Source organism: Leucopleurus acutus (genome assembly GCF_964270905.1).
Source record: "Leucopleurus acutus genome assembly, chromosome: 11".
NCBI lineage: Eukaryota > Metazoa > Chordata > Mammalia > Artiodactyla > Delphinidae > Leucopleurus > Leucopleurus acutus.
In genome coordinates, this window is record NC_139152.1 from 103,702,762 (window position 1) to 103,719,059 (window position 16,298).

Here is a 16,298-nt window from a genome sequence, read left to right on the forward strand (position 1 = left end):
ATTTATTTATTCTGGCCGTGTTGCACAGCCTGTGGGATCTTAGTTCCTTGACCAGGGATTGAACCTGGGCCCTGGCAGTGAAACCGCTGAATCCTAACCATGGGATCACCAGGGAATTCCCTGAAAAGGTTATGTAAACTCTGTAAGCTCTAATTTCCTCCTCATATGTAAAGTGGAAATAATAATAGTGTCTCTCCCCCATAAACTTGTTAGGAAGAATAAATGAGATAATGTGTGTAAAGCATATGGTAAAGAGACCAATACATGGTAAACAATAAACATAAGCTATGAATAATAAAATTACTACTATTATTATTATTAGAATAATACAAAATATCCAAGAATCTAGTGTACAGCCTTCCTGTACACTAGTATTAATTATGTAGTAAATAAAATAGAAAAACACCCCATTTATAATAGGAACAGAAACACAGAAGTAAATGTACTGAAAACTCTGGAGAGTGCCCCCTTTGACGGCATATATACTAAAATTGGAATGATACGGAAAAGATTGGCATGGCTGCTGTGCAAGGATGACATGCCAATTTGTGAAGTATTTCACATTTTTATGTAATGAACAGCATGATGACTATAGTTAACCAGACTGCATTGTATATTTGAAAGTTACTAAGGGAATAGTATCTTTAAAGTTTTCATCGTAAGGGAAAAAATAACTTGTAACCATGTGAGGTGGTGGATATTAACTACATGCATTATTGTAATCATTTTGCAATATATACATATATCAAGTCATTATGTTATACAATCTAAACTTATACAATATTATATGTCAATTATATCTCAATAAAACTGGAAAAAATAAAATAAAATTGAAGGCAAAAAAAATCTGGAGAAAAATATTGCAAAACCCTTTGAGACATGTTAGAGACTAAAGAACACTGGAATAATTGGAGAGAAATAGCACATTCCTACCTGAGAATGCTTAATGTTAAAAATATATCATTCTTGGGCTTCCCTGGTGGCGCAGTGGCTGAGAATCTGCCTGCCAATGCAGGGGACACGGGTTCGAGCCCTGGTCTGAGAAGACCCCACATGCCGCGGAGCAACTAGGCCCGTGAGCCACAACTACTGAGCCTGCGCGTCTGGAGCCTGTGCTCCACAACAAGAGAGGCCACGATAGTGAGAGGCCCGCACACCGCGATGAAGAGTGGCCCCCGCTTGCCACAACTAGAGAAAGCCCTCGCACAGAAACAAAGACCCAACACAGCTAAAAATAAATAAATAAATATTAAAAAATATATATATATCATTCTTTCTATATTAATGTATAGGTTTAACACAATTCCAAATAAAATATTAAATGAATCTATTACTCATCTGGAGAATAAACATGTGAGAATAGGTATAAAAAGAAAAAAGGAAAGAAAAAAGAATAATGAAGGGGAACTCACTGATTAATAATAATGAAACCAGTGTGATAAGCCATAAAACCTAACATATTATATAACAGGTTAGCTATCTCTGCTCTACTATATATAAAAACTTCATGAGTAATAAAGAAATTACTTCTAAACTAACAGGATAGGGTGGGATAGATTTGGAGATGAGGGAAACCAAGTTAGAATCTCTCCTTCTACCTGAGAAATTTTACATTCTCAAGGCTCACCCCCATAAGGCATTCTACAGCTAAATCTGTACTGTATCCTAGGTCATGAGTTGACTTAAGCTCAAGAGAACAGAAAGAGAAACTTTAAGCCTTGGAGTCAAGATGATTTGGCTTTTTAATATTGCTTAAGTTATGCATATATACTTAATAGTTTAAGCATATATATTTATATAAATACATATAAATATGCACACTTACATTTATTTGCTGGTTGGTGCTTTTGATAGTTGATGACTGCTTGTTTGGTGATTTTCCTTGCCCTGTGTGGTCACTGGAAAAATTGGGCAAGAGCCTTCCCAGGGGCAACAGAGGCCAAGAACTTACGTGTTGGGCTTCACTTTAAATTTAACCTAAAGGGTAAGGGTGTGAGATTCATCATGGTCCCAAATCATGCTACTTCTGTCAACAATATTTATCCTAACTTGACCTAGAGACACTATGACAAAATAGTTCTGCTGCTTACACTTCAGGTAGAAAAATATTTTATTGTTCTCAACCGTTGGATTTGAGTCCGTGGACCCAAGAACGTACTGTTTACTTAAGAAATTACAAAAGGTAAACTTTACAAAACATTTTAATACTATTTAACCTGTGGTTGCTTATATGTGGATAAAAACATATCTTCACCAGGTGATAAACTGCTAAAGAAAAAATTTGACCTGTGGTTGCTTATATGTTGATTTATTTATTTAACCTGTGGTTGCTTATATGTTGATAAAAACATATCTTCACCAGGTGATAAACTGCTAAAGAAAAAATTTGAAAGATGTATATTGCCCCCCAAATTAGACAACTGTGCAGAACATTTATATAAAAATAGAATAATAAAAAGAGGAAAATATGTGCAACTAAAACGAAGGAAAGAATAAGCTAAAGGGGAAATAATGGACCTTCCATCAACTCAAGGAATGTGATGTGGAAAAGCACCAAGGGGAGGGGATGTGGAATCATGCACAGCAGAAGCCTCATTCATGCCAAGTAGATGCAGGCTACATTTGTTTTATTTCTGTGAGAAAGGAAGTACACAAGCCTTCCAGGATGTGCAGATGCTTAAATACAATAGTTGAATCTATCAAACAATTTCAGGTTTACTTAGAAAACTTAAAAGACAAATTTTTAAAATTGTCAAAGCTAAGTCTTTTATGTGACTTGTTTCCATATAAACACCTGTCAACCTTGTCTCTAAGGTGAGAGAGCATTGTTTTTACAACACTACTACCTTAGTAATATCATCTTAGCAATATTAACTTTTATTATTACTTAATAACTTACTTAACTATTACCTTAATTACTGTTGGAATTATTTGCCAAAAAGAGAGACTCTAGTGAATCTAAATAAAAATGCAGTACACAGCCTGGTTCCTTGGCACACCAGATAGTTTAGAATTAAATGTTTAAAAAAACAAACAGGATTTCCCTGGTGGCACAGTGGTTAAGAATCCGCCTGCCAATGCAGGGGACACGGGTTCGAGCCCTGGTCCGGGAAGATCCCACATGTCGCGGAGCAATGAAGCATGTGCACCACAACTACTGAGCCTCTGCTCTGGAGCCCGTGAGCCATAACTACTGAGTCTGTGTGCCACAACTACTGAAGCCCACGTGCCTAGAGCCTGTGCTCCGCAACAAGAGAAGCCACCGCAATGAGAAGCCTGTGCACTGCAACAAAGAGTAGCCCCCGCTCGCCACAACTAGAGAAAGCCTGTGTGCAGCAAAGAAGACCCAATGCAGCCAAAAATAAATAAATAAATTTATTTAAAAAAAAAGAAAAAACAAACACAAAGTAGAAGAAAATATAAATGACTATTTCACTGATCTTGGATTAGGGAAAGGTTTTCTAGGCATCACAGCAATGGGAATAAATCAGAAAAGAAAATATTGATACATTTTTACTACATATGACTTCTGTTTACCAAAGCTTCGTATACAAAATTAAAGGAAAATAACAAACTGGGAAAAATATTTACTACAATTTTGAACAAGTCTTAATACATAAAGAGCTCTTACAAATCAATAAGAGATGCTATCACAGAAATCTGTTATTCTCTTATTGTTCTCAGTGCCAAGCCTGAGGTAAGGCTAGCCCCTTTTTAGCCTTTAGTTCTGCAAAACATTCCTAATTGGCCTTCCTGCCTCTAGTCTTCCCTCTCCGAACCATCTCTCACACTGCTACCAGAGGTATCTTTTCAAAAGGCAAGTGTCTTCCTTGAAATCCCAAATGGCTCCCTATCACCTGAACAAGAAAGGTAAACCTCTTTAGCTTGGCGCTGAAGACCCTTCTTCTCACCTTTTCAGCCTCTTCTTTCTTTGGCCTGCCTCCTTGTGAATCTCATGCACTAATATGACTTCTTGACTATGCCAGTCTTTCCCACACGGGCACACAGCCTTGGCTATCTCCTCCTACCCACGGGCCCTACCCCATCTGTCCAATCCCTGCTGCTTCCCTAGTGCTCTGCTCTGTTCAAAGCCTCACTTGCTTCCCCAGGCAGTCAGCCTCTCCTTCTTCTCTGCTCCCTCCCTGGTACTTGGTATACACCATTATTAGCATTTCCCAGTTTATAATTTTAACATAAAGTTAAAATGTGCTTTGATTTTAATTTATATATTTAAATTATAATTAGTCATCTTGATGTCTGTTTCTGGCCCCTGCCCACTTCTTCTAATGAAGGAGCATCTCTATTCAACTTTGTATTCTTAGAAAAGCACATAGTAGGTGCTTAGTAAATGCTGTTAAATAAGAGACTATTTAATTAGATTGAAGGAATTAAATAACTTATAGTGGAAAATGAATTATAGAACATTTTAGCAAGGTATATATAAGACTTTCAAGTACATGGGCACAAAATTGCAAACATTTCTAAGCAGAAATTTTCTGAAGACTGTTGTAATAAATGGAGATTATTTATAAACTAATAATGTCCTTAAAAATAATTTGTTTTCATTTGAGTAGAGTATGCAGGCTTTCTAAAATTTGTTTTACATTATGGTTTTCTCTAGCAAAACTTAGGCTCACACAATTATAAGAATTACACATATTCTGAACTAGTAAAGAACAAATTAAAAACTTATAATGGTATCACTACCACTGCTAGTTACCGCTTAGTGGAAACATGTTGAATAAAATAACAGACAAACATTTTTTTCCAAAAATGGAGAAATTTGTTGAACTCTACTGCTGCTTCATTACACTGGCTGTACCTCCCATTTCAGCACCTCGCCAGTCTTAGCACTATTTCTCTGAACTCTTCTTATTTAAATGATTCACAGAAAGTATGTTCCAACTTTGTTCACAGGTGTTATATTAACATAATTTGTCATTTGCTGAGTACTTAAGCTTGGGTATGGTACTGTGTGCCCAGTTACAAAAGAAGAAGTCACTATTTCTGCCCTCAAAAAGATAACAGCCCATTTGCAGAAATAAGATGCAAACGCACATAAAATAATCAGAAAACGAGTCAAGGCAATATTCAGAGGTTCGTGTAAAATCTTGTGGTACAGTAGTTATATGGTGCAGAAGTTGAAAAGTAGTCAGGGAAGACCTGGTTGAGAAGGCCCTTGATTTGAGCTTAGAAGTGTAGGGAGGATTTGAGCTCTTGGAAAGAAGGGTGAAGGTACCCTGCCTGGGAAAACATCTTACCTGAGATTTTTTCCATCTCTTCCAATAGCTTTTCCAAGTCTTTATTCAGGTCTGACAGCATTTTCAGCATGTTTTCATAGTTTCTTTCACCAGGGTCAGAATCAGCCATCTAGGCAGTGCACAGAAAGAAGATGCAGTGAGACAAACCAGTGTTTCAATTCTAGCTCCACTACTCACAGCTGGGTAGCCCAAGCCGGAAAACTTAGGTCATCTTTAACTCCTCTTATCTTCCTGATCTAAGGGGTCACTGAAACTCACCAATTTTATTTGTTTATGGAATAAACATTAAATCATCTATGGGTCAGGAAGGGTCAGTGCTTGAGAGTCACCAGTAAACTGAATCCTGCCCTTGTGGAGATCATAGCCTGGCCCAGCTCTTTAAAGTCTCTCCTATCACTGCCTTCCTCCCTCTCTCCAAGGTTGCTGCTTTAATTGAGGTCCATTCCATTATCCACCATTGATTACAGATTTACTGGGCATCTACTATGTGCCAGACATCTACTATGGCTCTGGGGACACTGCAGCATATCTGAGGATCCAAATAGACTGGATGCTGTCATGGAGCTTCCATTCTAGGGAGAGAGACTGATAATAGCCAAGTTAACAGTTTCCTAAAGATACCTTCAGTTTGTGGTCACTGCTACAAAGAAAATAAAAAGGATGGTGTAATAAAGATTTTTCATGGGGAGAAATGCTTTGGCCTGTAAAGTCCAAGAAGTCCTTTCTAATGAAGTGACATCTGAACTGCCATTTGAATGACAAAAAGGAGTTGTCATGTGAAGATCTAGGGGAAAATTTCTAGACAGAGGGAATGGCTCAAGAAAAAGTGGGAGTGTCCCTGGTGTGTTTTAAGGAATAGAGAATGGGGCTGAGGAGAAGAGTGGTAGGACATGAGATCAACTAAGTAGGCAAGAACTTTGGTTTTATTTTGAGAGTGTGGAAAAGCCACTGGAGGTTGAGAGAGCAGGGGATTATGTGATTATGTTTTAAGGTAACAGCAGACTTCAGCTGCTGTTTGGAAAATGGACTGCTGCAGAAGGCTGAGAGGAGGAAAGAGTGGGAAGACCAATTAGGCAGGAGAGCACTAAAGTGGTCTAGAGATGACAGTGGCTTGGACTTCGGTGATAATATGAATAGTGAGAAGTGAAGTGTTCTGGTTATATTTTGGAAGATAAACCAACAGAATTGGGTACAGGACTTGTGTCAAGGTTTGCAGGGGCAAGTGATGGGAAGAGAGAAAGTAAAATGACTTCTAATTTTGGTGAGAACAACTTAATGGATGGTGGTGTTATTAACTGAAATGGGGAAGAGTAGGAGAGGAGCAGATTAGAAGGTAAACCAGGTGCTTTTCTTTTATTTTAGGCTGTGCCGTGTGGCATGTGGGATCTTAGTTCCCGGACTAGGGCTCAAACCCGTGCCCCCTGCAGTGGAAGCTTGGAGTCTTAACCACTGGACCACCAGGGAATTCCCAGGTGCTCTATTTTGAACATGTTACTACTATGAGATGCCTATTAGGCCTCCAATTGGAGATACAAATAGGCAGTTGAATACATGGGCCTGGAGTTCAGGAGATAGGTGGAAGCTAAAAATATAAAGTTTGGAACTAGTGGTACAAGCTCTCTTCATCTTTCACTTGGACTATTGTCATAGACTCCTAACTACTTGTAGCTTCCTCCTGTCCAATCTATTTTCCAGTTCACTCCCAGAGTGACCTTTCCTAACGTACAAAACTAACCATGTCACACTGTTTGAAATCCTTCAATAGCTCCTATTTCTTTCAGGATAAAATACAACCTCTTTACTATAGATATAAGATCCCTCATAAGCTAGCTCCCGACTGCCCCTGTTCTCATCTAGTTCCAAGATGTGACAAAATAGCTGAAAGTCTTAAGAGATCCAAAATGTAATGAGATATTATTAAATATAATAATAATCTCTTGTAAATAGAGATTATTATTTACAAGAGATGTAATGAAAAGATATCCATGAAAATAACACAAAACTCTGGAAAGTTAAAAATCTCTACCGTTTTCTTACAAAAGAGTTAAGGAAGTACAAAATGGAGTAAAGTAATTCTATCACGTGGGTGGTTACAAAAATCTACATGAAGGCAAAGAAGCAGGTAATTACATACTTCATATCTAAGTCGTGTGGACTGCTTGCTCAATTCATTAAGTTATAAAGTTCCACTTATATTATTTTATCCATACATTCAACACTTATTTATTGAGTACTGTTTTAGATCTGAAGACACAGCAGTGAACAAAACATTAAAATCCTTGAACAAGATTAATGAGTGAAATAAATATAAGGAGGGGATAAGTACTAAAGAAAAAAAGTTAACTGGAGGTGGAGGGTGGGAAAGAGTATGTACAGGGTAGTGGCTGTACTTCAGATAAGTATGCAGGGAAGGCCTTGCTGAAGTGATTTTGACTAGAGAGCTGGAGGAAGTGAGAGAATGGTGAGCCATACAGATATGTCGGCGAAAGTGCATCCCAGGCAGAGGAAATAGTAAGAACAAAGGCCCTGAGCTAGGAGCCTGCTGGATGAGCTGGAGGAAGAGCAATAAGGGTGGTATAGTTGGTGTAGAGAGAATGAAGTGAAGAGTAGTAGAAAATAAGGTCAAAACTTGGTGGGTGAAATTGAGGTGGGCCTTAGAGACCACTGAAAAGACTTTGGTTTTTTCTTTGAGTGAGATGGGAGCCTGGAGGGTGATAATCTGATTTACATGTTAATAAATCACTAGATTGAGAATAGCTATATGGACATGGGTGGAGGCAGGGAGACTAGTTAGGAGGAGGTCACTGGAATAATGCAGGTGAGAGGTAACAGCTCAGATCAGCATAGGACTGATGCAAGTAGTGTGAAGGAGGACCGTTCAGGGTATATTTTGAGGGCAGGGCTGACAAGATTTGCTGATGAGTCAATGTGAAGTCAGGGACAATGCTAGGGTATTTGACTGGGCAAGCAGAAATGGTGGTACAATTAACTGAGACGGAGGAAGACTGGAAGAAGATAGTTTGCATGGGAAAGAAATAACTCAGTTTTGAACATATTAAGATACTTATGAGGCATCCAAGTGGGAATGGTGAGTAGGCAGCTGAATAAATGAATTCAGGGGAGAAGGTAGGCTAGAGATAGAAATTTGGGAGTCATCAGCATATAGGCGATATTTAAAGACATGAGAATGGGAGAGATCAAGGGAGAAAACACAGATGGAGAAGAGGCCCAACATCAAGACTGGGGAGATGCAAAGGAACCAGCCAAAGAGACTGAGGAAGAGGGGCCAGAGAGGCAGAAGGAGAACCAGGAGGGTCATGTTTCGGAAGTCAAGTGCAGACTGTTACAGAGTCACTGAACCCCAGCCAATGTCCTCTGATCATTATGAAATCTCAGCAAGCTGAGAAGACAACTCTAAAAAGCACAAGACACTGGGAACTATACTCAATATTTTGTAATAACCGATAAGGAAAAGAATCTGAAAAAGAATGTAAATATACATACATAAAGCTGAATCACTGTGCTGTACACCTGAAACTAACACGACATTGTAAATCAACTATACCTCAATTTAAAAATAAATAAATAAAGTAAAAATAAAAAGTACAAGAGAAGGAAACTCTAAAAATCATATGGGTGAATAACTTATAATTCTGGGAAGGTAGGGAATAAAGATAGGAAATATTAAGAGCATAAAAACTAGAATTACAGGTTTCCCCACTATCCAAAAGTAGAGCGTTTGTATAAAACCTTTCATAAGCCAAAATGGCATAAGGCAAAGAAGCAATTACCTTAGGACACATCTTGCTAATGAACGCACAAAATAAACCAAGATAAAGCACAGATGCTCACAGACAAAGTTCAAAGCTGTGGCAGCCTGATGCTGAGATGCAGAGTGTAGTTCCCCGGGAATGCGCTTGGCGGTGCTACTCTCAGTGCTGGGGTGCACACTGCCTCTATACGGCTCGCTGCAAAACAAATGCAGGACGCTATTTTCATTTTTTACCTTTTTCTTTTTTATAAAAGCCAAAATCCTCTTCATATTTCTTTTGGTTAGTGAAACAGGTACTAATGTAGGTTTTTCATAAAAGTGGAGTGGTGTAAAGTGAACTTTCACAAAGCAGGGGATACCAGGGAAGTCCTGACTATCTGTTATTATATGCATTTGAATGTTTAAGAGAATCGGGTCTACCAGAGTAGCAGCTCAGCTTTGTCATTGGAGTTTAAAATGTGAAATTGATTATGGGTGGTAATTTTAAGTCACAGTCTTAGTAAGTTTATAGGAGTTCTAGGACATTTAAGAGAACTTGAGGTTTACAATATTTGTAAATTTTACTTATGATTTTTATAAGAATTACATGGGGACTTCCCTGGTGGTGCAGTGGTTAAGAATTTGCCTGCCAACGCAGGGGACATGCATTCGATCGCTGGCCCGGGAAGATCCCACATGCCGTGGAGCAACTAAGCCCGTGCGCCACAACTACTGAGCCTGCGCTCTAGAGCCCGCAAGCCACAACTACTGAGCCCACTTGCTGCAACTACTGAAGCCCGCGCACCTAGAGCCCGTGCTCCGCAAGAGAAGGCCCCACTTGCCGCAACTAGAGAAAGTCCACGAGCAGCAATGAAGACCCAACGCAGCCAAAAAAACTTTTTTTTTAATTAAAAAAAAAAGAATTATATAAGAAGGTAGGATGGTTTGTTATTAAGACAACTGAGGTACTTAAAGAAGTAGAATACATTAAGTTTCTTATTAAAAGTTTAAGTTTGTAAATGGAACAAAAACATTGTTACTATTAAAAATATGCTAGACCTAGAATAAGATTAAAAGTTTAGAATAAGATAATCCTATTTAGGGACTTCCCTGGTGGCGAAGTGGTTAAGACTCCACACTCCCAGTACAGGGGGCCCAGGTTCCATCCCTGGTCAGGGAACTAGATCCCACATGCATACCGCAACTAAGGAGCCGGCGAGCTACAACTAAGAAGCCCACCTGCCACGGCTAAGACCTGCCACAACCAAATGAATAAAAAAAATAAATATTAAAAAAAAAGAACTGATGGATCACTAGACAAAACAGATAGGGCATGCAAACTTCGACGTGGAGGGTAGAAAAAAACAGGAGATAGTGGGAAGGTGGTACAGAGTAAAAGTTTTTTGTTTTTTAAATTAACAAAGGCAGAGACTTGCCTGTCTTTGGTCTGTGTGGAAAGGATTAGCTGTACAGAAAAGGCTGAAGAATCAGGAGAAAGGGTTGCGGACGGCGCAGGGACTGGTCACCTTACCCTACGGAGGGAAGGGAAGGTAAAGAGGTACGGGTGGAGTCAGGTGGGTAACGGGCCAGGTAAGTCCCTGTTCAAGCTCGAGGTCCCCAGCTTGCCTGCGAACGGCAATGAAAAGGTTTTTTCCTGAGGACAGACGGTCGGCAGAGGAGCAGCAGAGGAGCAGTGGTAGTGACGGCTGAGGCCGCACGGCTGCTCGTATTCTCAGGACCCTGGGGGGCGCAGAGCCCACGGGCGGAGTGTAACCGGCCTGGGAACTGAAGCGTGTGCGCGGTGGAGGCGCGACGAAGGCGCGAGGGAGAGGAGAGGTGGGTACAGAGCGGACGCCCCGAGGGGCAGGGAGCTGAGGGCGGGGCGGGCGGCTGGGGACGGAGCGCGAGCCACCTGGAGGGACGGAGGCCGCGGCAGGGCCCCTGGGATCTCAGGGGAGGGGCGGGCCCGGCAGGCGGACCCAGGGAAGGGCGAGCCGAGCGAAGGCGGGAGGCCACGCCATCTGGGCCCACGGCGCTCCCGCCACGCCACCTGGGCCCACGGCGCTCCCGCCACGCCACCTGGGCCCACGGCCTTCCCTCCACGCCACCTGGGCCCACGGCGCTCCCTCCACGCCATCTGGGCCCACGGCGCTCCCGCCACGCCATCTGGGCCCACGGCCTTCTCTCCACGCCATCTGGGCCCACGGCGCTCCCGCCACGCCACCTGGGTCCACGGACTTCTCTCCACGCCACCTGGGCCCACGGCGCTCCCGCCACGCCACCTGGGCCCACGGCGCTCCCGCCACGCCATCTGGGCCCACGGCCTTCCCTCCATGCCACCTGGGCCCACGGCGCTCCCGCCACGCCACCTGGGCCCACGGCGCTCCCGCCACGCCATCTGGGCCCACGGCGCTCCCGCCACGCCACCTGGGCCCACGGCGCTCCCTCCACGCCATCTGGGCCCACGGCGCTCCCGCCACGCCACCTGGGCCCACGGCGCTCCCTCCACGCCATCTGGGCCCACGGCGCTCCCTCCACGCCACCTGGGCCCACGGCGCTCCCTCCACGCCATCTGGGCCCACGGCGCTCCCGCCACGCCATCTGGGCCCACGGCGCTCCCGCCACGCCACCTGGGCCCACGGCGCTCCCTCCACGCCACCTGGGCCCACGGCGCTCCCTCCACGCCACCTGGGCCCACGGCGCTCCCGCCACGCCACCTGGGCCCACGGCGCTCCCGCCACGCCATCTGGGCCCACGGCGCTCCCGCCTGTGCGCTGCCGGGGCTGACCGCAGGCTTAGGGCGGAGAGGACGCCTGGGCCAGCGCGGAGCCAGGGCAGCGAGGGCGACGGCTGGCTGTGGGCGAGCGGGTCACCTTGGGGGCTGCAGGTCAGGTGCTGCGACTGAGGACTCCAGAGGCGCGAGCCACGCCAGGGCCTGCGGCCCTCTCTGTGGGCTGGGGGCTCGCCCGCGCAGTGCGGAGAGCTGCCCCGGAGGCCGGATCCTCCCTGGGGCGAGAGGCGTGAGGGCATGCGAGCGGCGCCGGGCCCGCGAGCCTGCGGGGCGTGCGCGCGCGGCGGTGTGAACGGCGCGCGAACAGGAGGCGCGTGCGAGGCCTGCGGTGGTGCGCCTGCAGCTGCGCGCTGAGGCTCGGACCACGCCTGGTGTGCGGATGGGAGGGAATTCGACGCGTGTCACGTGAGTGCAGGTGGGCGCGAGGCTGAGAGGTTCCGGTGTACAGAGCTCCGGACGTGCGGTGTGAGGGGTCTGGAGGACGTGTGGGCGACGGGCCGGGGGTGCGGCGTGAGGAGCACGGCGTGACGAGACCGGGCTGAGGGCCGGGTGGGTGAGGAAGCGGTAGGCGCCCCACCGGTCTGGCGTGAGGCGGTGAGCACCGCCTGGGGACGCCGTGACTCGGGGCTCGGGGCGCCAAGGGAGGGCCCGGGACCCCCAGGCGGGCTGGCCTCTCTCACCTCCAGCTCCCCGGCGCTCGGGCTCCGCTCGGCTACCCTCCTCCGCGGCCTGAGGCTTGAGGCGGCTCCTCAGAATGACGCCCCTCCCCTTGCCGTTACCAGACCCGCCCCCGGAGCTTGCCTCTGGCCCTCATTGGCTGGTCTCCTGGAGCGGAAGGGGCGGCGCTGCGAGCACCTGACTACACCCGCCTCACGCTGGTCCCAAGTCCCGGCCTTGAGGTCTCATTGGCTGGTCGCCTGGAGCGGAAAGGGCGGGGTTGCTCCCGGCTGGTCCCACGTGGTCCCGCGCTTGGGTCTCTCCGTCTCAGGTGGGCCGAGTACCTGGATTGAAGAGTGGCTGAGGTCGAGGGATGGTAGAGCTGAGATGAGGGGAGACACCCTCGTCCTTATGGGAGTGTTCTCCCCCTTGCACCTGGAGCGTAAATCCGTGCACGGCGGGGGTGGGGGCGGCGGGGCGTCTGCTTGACCACTGTGTCTCCAGTATACTGGACAGCAAGTGCTAGTAACCATTGTTGAGTGAGTAGCTGAAGGCCCCAGTATTTTGTTTCGCAGCTACCGTGGGTGGCCGACATTGTTGCAGCTGTCTCACAGAAGAGGACGCTGAGGCCCAAGGAGATGAGGCAGGGGCCCAGGTCCATGCACCTGCGAGGTGCGGGCCTTGGTTACAGCCGAGGTCTGCCAGGCGCTCTGGCCTCCAGGCAGTAAAGCACAGATCACCAAGCAAGGCCACGTGAGCGTGCTGCTCAGCCCTTAGAGAGGCTGCACATAAAACTCTGGTCAAGAGGAGGCTAAAGAGATCACTCTGGCCTCTATAGGTCAGTCCAGGGAGCTCGGTCTTTATTTGGAGGGCGATGGGCACCTTGGAAGGTTGGGAAGCAGAAGAGGGGCATGGCGAAGCAGTCTCTCTTGCCGGAGGGAGAGTAGAAATGGGGCTGTTGCTGGTTTTTGGGTGAATGGTGGTGGAGCTGGGGACAGGGAGGCAGTGGTCATGGCGGAGGGAAGTACACGGAGTCAGAAGCCATTTAGAAGGTCGCCTTGACAAAGCTTCGTAATGTGGGAAGGGAGGGAGAAAGAAGGAATGGCTGAGTTGCTGGAGGGTGACACCACCGGCTGAGATGGGGAAGAGTGGCAGAGAAGCCAGTTTGGGAGGTTGTTAACTTCGGTTTTGAACACCTTGAACTCTTTGAGATTCCTGACAAACCTGGGACCCACTGCATTTTCCCTCAGGGATTCCGATCCTTAGCAAACTGATGGCAGAGTAGGAAACACAGCTGGAGCTGAGCCAGACAGTTCTGGGCATAGAGTGCGGACTCGTCTCTCTCTTGAGGAGTCTGCTGTCTGGGCCACGTCCCCTCTCCAAGCTGCCAGGCTCCTTCCCCTTCTGAATCTGGTTCTCCAGCTGTTGCTTCCTACCTCTGAGCCACCTGCACACTTCCAATCATTCCACCATTTGCTTAGACTTTTCTAGAGCTGATTTCTGTTATAGCATCCCAGAAAAACATGAATCAGGAATAATTCTGAGGGGTAATGAAGGCAGCTTCAGGGAAGAGTAGGAGTTTACCAGGCTGAGAAACAACGGCACAGGATTCCAGGGAGGAGGTTCGGCAACGGCAAGGGTGTGGAGGTGCCTGCCTCCTTTAGGAATTGAGAGTGAAGCTGGAGCTCAGGGTTCTTGTGGAGGAGCGAAAGATACTCAGAGAAGATCAGTTGGTCTGGAATGTGAGGTCCCAGCAGGTGGAGGTGGGCGTCTGAAACACCCTGCAGAGCCCAGGCCAAGAAGGATGGGCCCTCAGGGAGTCCAGAGACATGTGTCTGGTCTGCCCATCCCCTTGTGCATCCGAAACTGGCTAACTGTTCATCAAATGTTTCCTTTATGTCCTGGGCACATAGCTAGACTACATTTCCCAGCCTCCCTTGCCGTATGAGTCCTGGCTGGTGGGATGTGGGTAGAAATGCTCTGTCTCACTACCAGGCTGAGTCCATGTAAGCCTCCCATGAGTGAGCCCTCTCTCTCCTCCGTGTACTTGCGGGATGTTGATGTCCAAGGCAAATTGGGAGCTACCTGAGGAAGGTAGGACTTCTAACAGCCATTATTTGAATAATGGTATGGAGTAGAGTCTTCCTCTCAGCAAAGTGAACAAGAATTAAACTTCTATCGGGTTAAGCCGTTGAGATTTCAAGCTTTGTCTGTTATGGCTACTAGCCTTAACTAATGCAGATCTGCACACCTCTGGGGTACTAATGCAGATTTGCATTTGGTGGATGGTCACCAGAAGTTTATACCCTGGTTAAGCACTGTGTTTTCTTCTCTTATTTCAACCAAGAACAAATCAGATAAAAGAATTTTGACTGAATTTTAACGTTAATTAAAAGGCAGCTTGTTGGAATCTCTGCTCACTGTTCTCCCAGGCCTGGGCGAGCTGATGTCTCCCAGAAGCCGACCAGATCCCAGTTTCCCAGGGTAGGTCACGCAGGCACCGGAGAGGCAAAGGTCTGTGAAGATACTTTTGGAAGCCCAGGAAAGCTCTGATACGGAATGTCCTATTTTGTGAGCATAGATTTATTTTTATAAGCTTCTCACAGAGACTCAGAAGAGGTTAGAAGCCTCTGTCCTGTGAATCTTCTCATGTTCTCAGTGTTCAAACAACCTTCAAAGCTATTATCAGGAACCTAAATCTCCTTTCTTTCAATTTATATTTTCAAGAGTCTATGAGACATTTTCACAAATATTTCTTACAGGTATGTTAAACTCAACGTTTAAAAATCTTGTTTAATCACCCAGTCACCCAAATAGAAAACGTGAATTATCTTCGATGGCTCGCTAGCATCCTGAATCTCCATCCCTTAGTTAGTCCCATCATTCCTCCCAGCTCTGCCACCACCATGAGCAGTACCCTCTGCTAGGCCTTCTTGCTTCTAACCTTACTACACCCTGCTTTGTTCTAATATTCTGGTTAGCCAGAGTGATCCCATTAAAAGTTTACAACAGATTATGTCACCCTCTGCTCCAACCCCGGTGGCTTCCCCCATCATTTGGAGAACCCAGAGCCTGGCCTACAGGGCCCTTGCTGCGCCACTCCACCTGTCCCCTCCTGCTGCTCCCGACTCCATGCCAGCCACAGGCCCTCGGGTACTGTTCCTCCACCACAGCAGGCTCCTCCCACCCCGAAGCATTGGCTGTTGCTGCCCCCTTGGCCAGGAATACCCTGCCCTCAGGTACATACATGGATTGCACCCTCATCTCCTGCTGGTCTGAGACAAATGGCCCCACTCAGGAAGGCCTGCCTCTGCCACCCTGTCTGAAATTGCCATCCACCCTTCCATTGCTCCCTCCCCTTACTTCTCTCCTTAGTACTTATCTGCCCTCTGACTTACTATGTCATTTGCTCATTCTTCTTGGTTATTGCCTGTCTCCCTCACTAGACTCTAAGCCGCACAGGGAAGGATTGTTTTTGCCAGTTTTGTTCACTGCTGTATTCCAGAGCTTAGCACACTGTAGCGCTTAGTAAGTATTTGCTAAATGGATTATTCAAGAGCCTGAATTCCCTGCTCCATGCTTGCCTCACTGAGTAGTGAATTCCCCGTGTGCAGGGGGTGCCTTGTTCACCAGTGAATCCCCAGCACAGAGCCAAGTAGACAGTGGTTGCTCAATAAACACTGGTTAATAAGAGAAGGCCTGGGAGTGTGTCTAATTCATGTCCGGTTCTCATCGCCTACCAGAGTACATTCGTTTAGGCATGCAGCAATAGTAATTGAGTACCTGCTTAGACTTTCCATAATAATTTTTTGTTTACTCGTAATATTATTTTAATAAA

At 46.2% G+C, this 16,298-nt stretch overlaps 1 protein-coding gene across 1 annotated transcript in view; it reads right to left on the reverse strand.

Moving 5' to 3' along the window:
• Positions 1-12,538, reverse strand: part of SYCE3 (synaptonemal complex central element protein 3) — a gene marked incomplete at its 3' end in the record, with an annotated part of 28,013 nt that extends 15,475 nt beyond the window's left edge. Inside the window, exons 1-2 of the mRNA XM_082850484.1 lie at positions 12,484-12,538; positions 5,262-5,370 (exon numbers count right to left, since the gene is read on the reverse strand). Coding sequence (XP_082706610.1) covers positions 5,262-5,370 — 109 coding nt within the window. The 5' untranslated portion in view covers positions 12,484-12,538. The remainder of the gene's footprint in view (positions 1-5,261; positions 5,371-12,483) is intronic.
• Between the last annotated feature and the right edge of the window lie 3,760 nt (positions 12,539-16,298).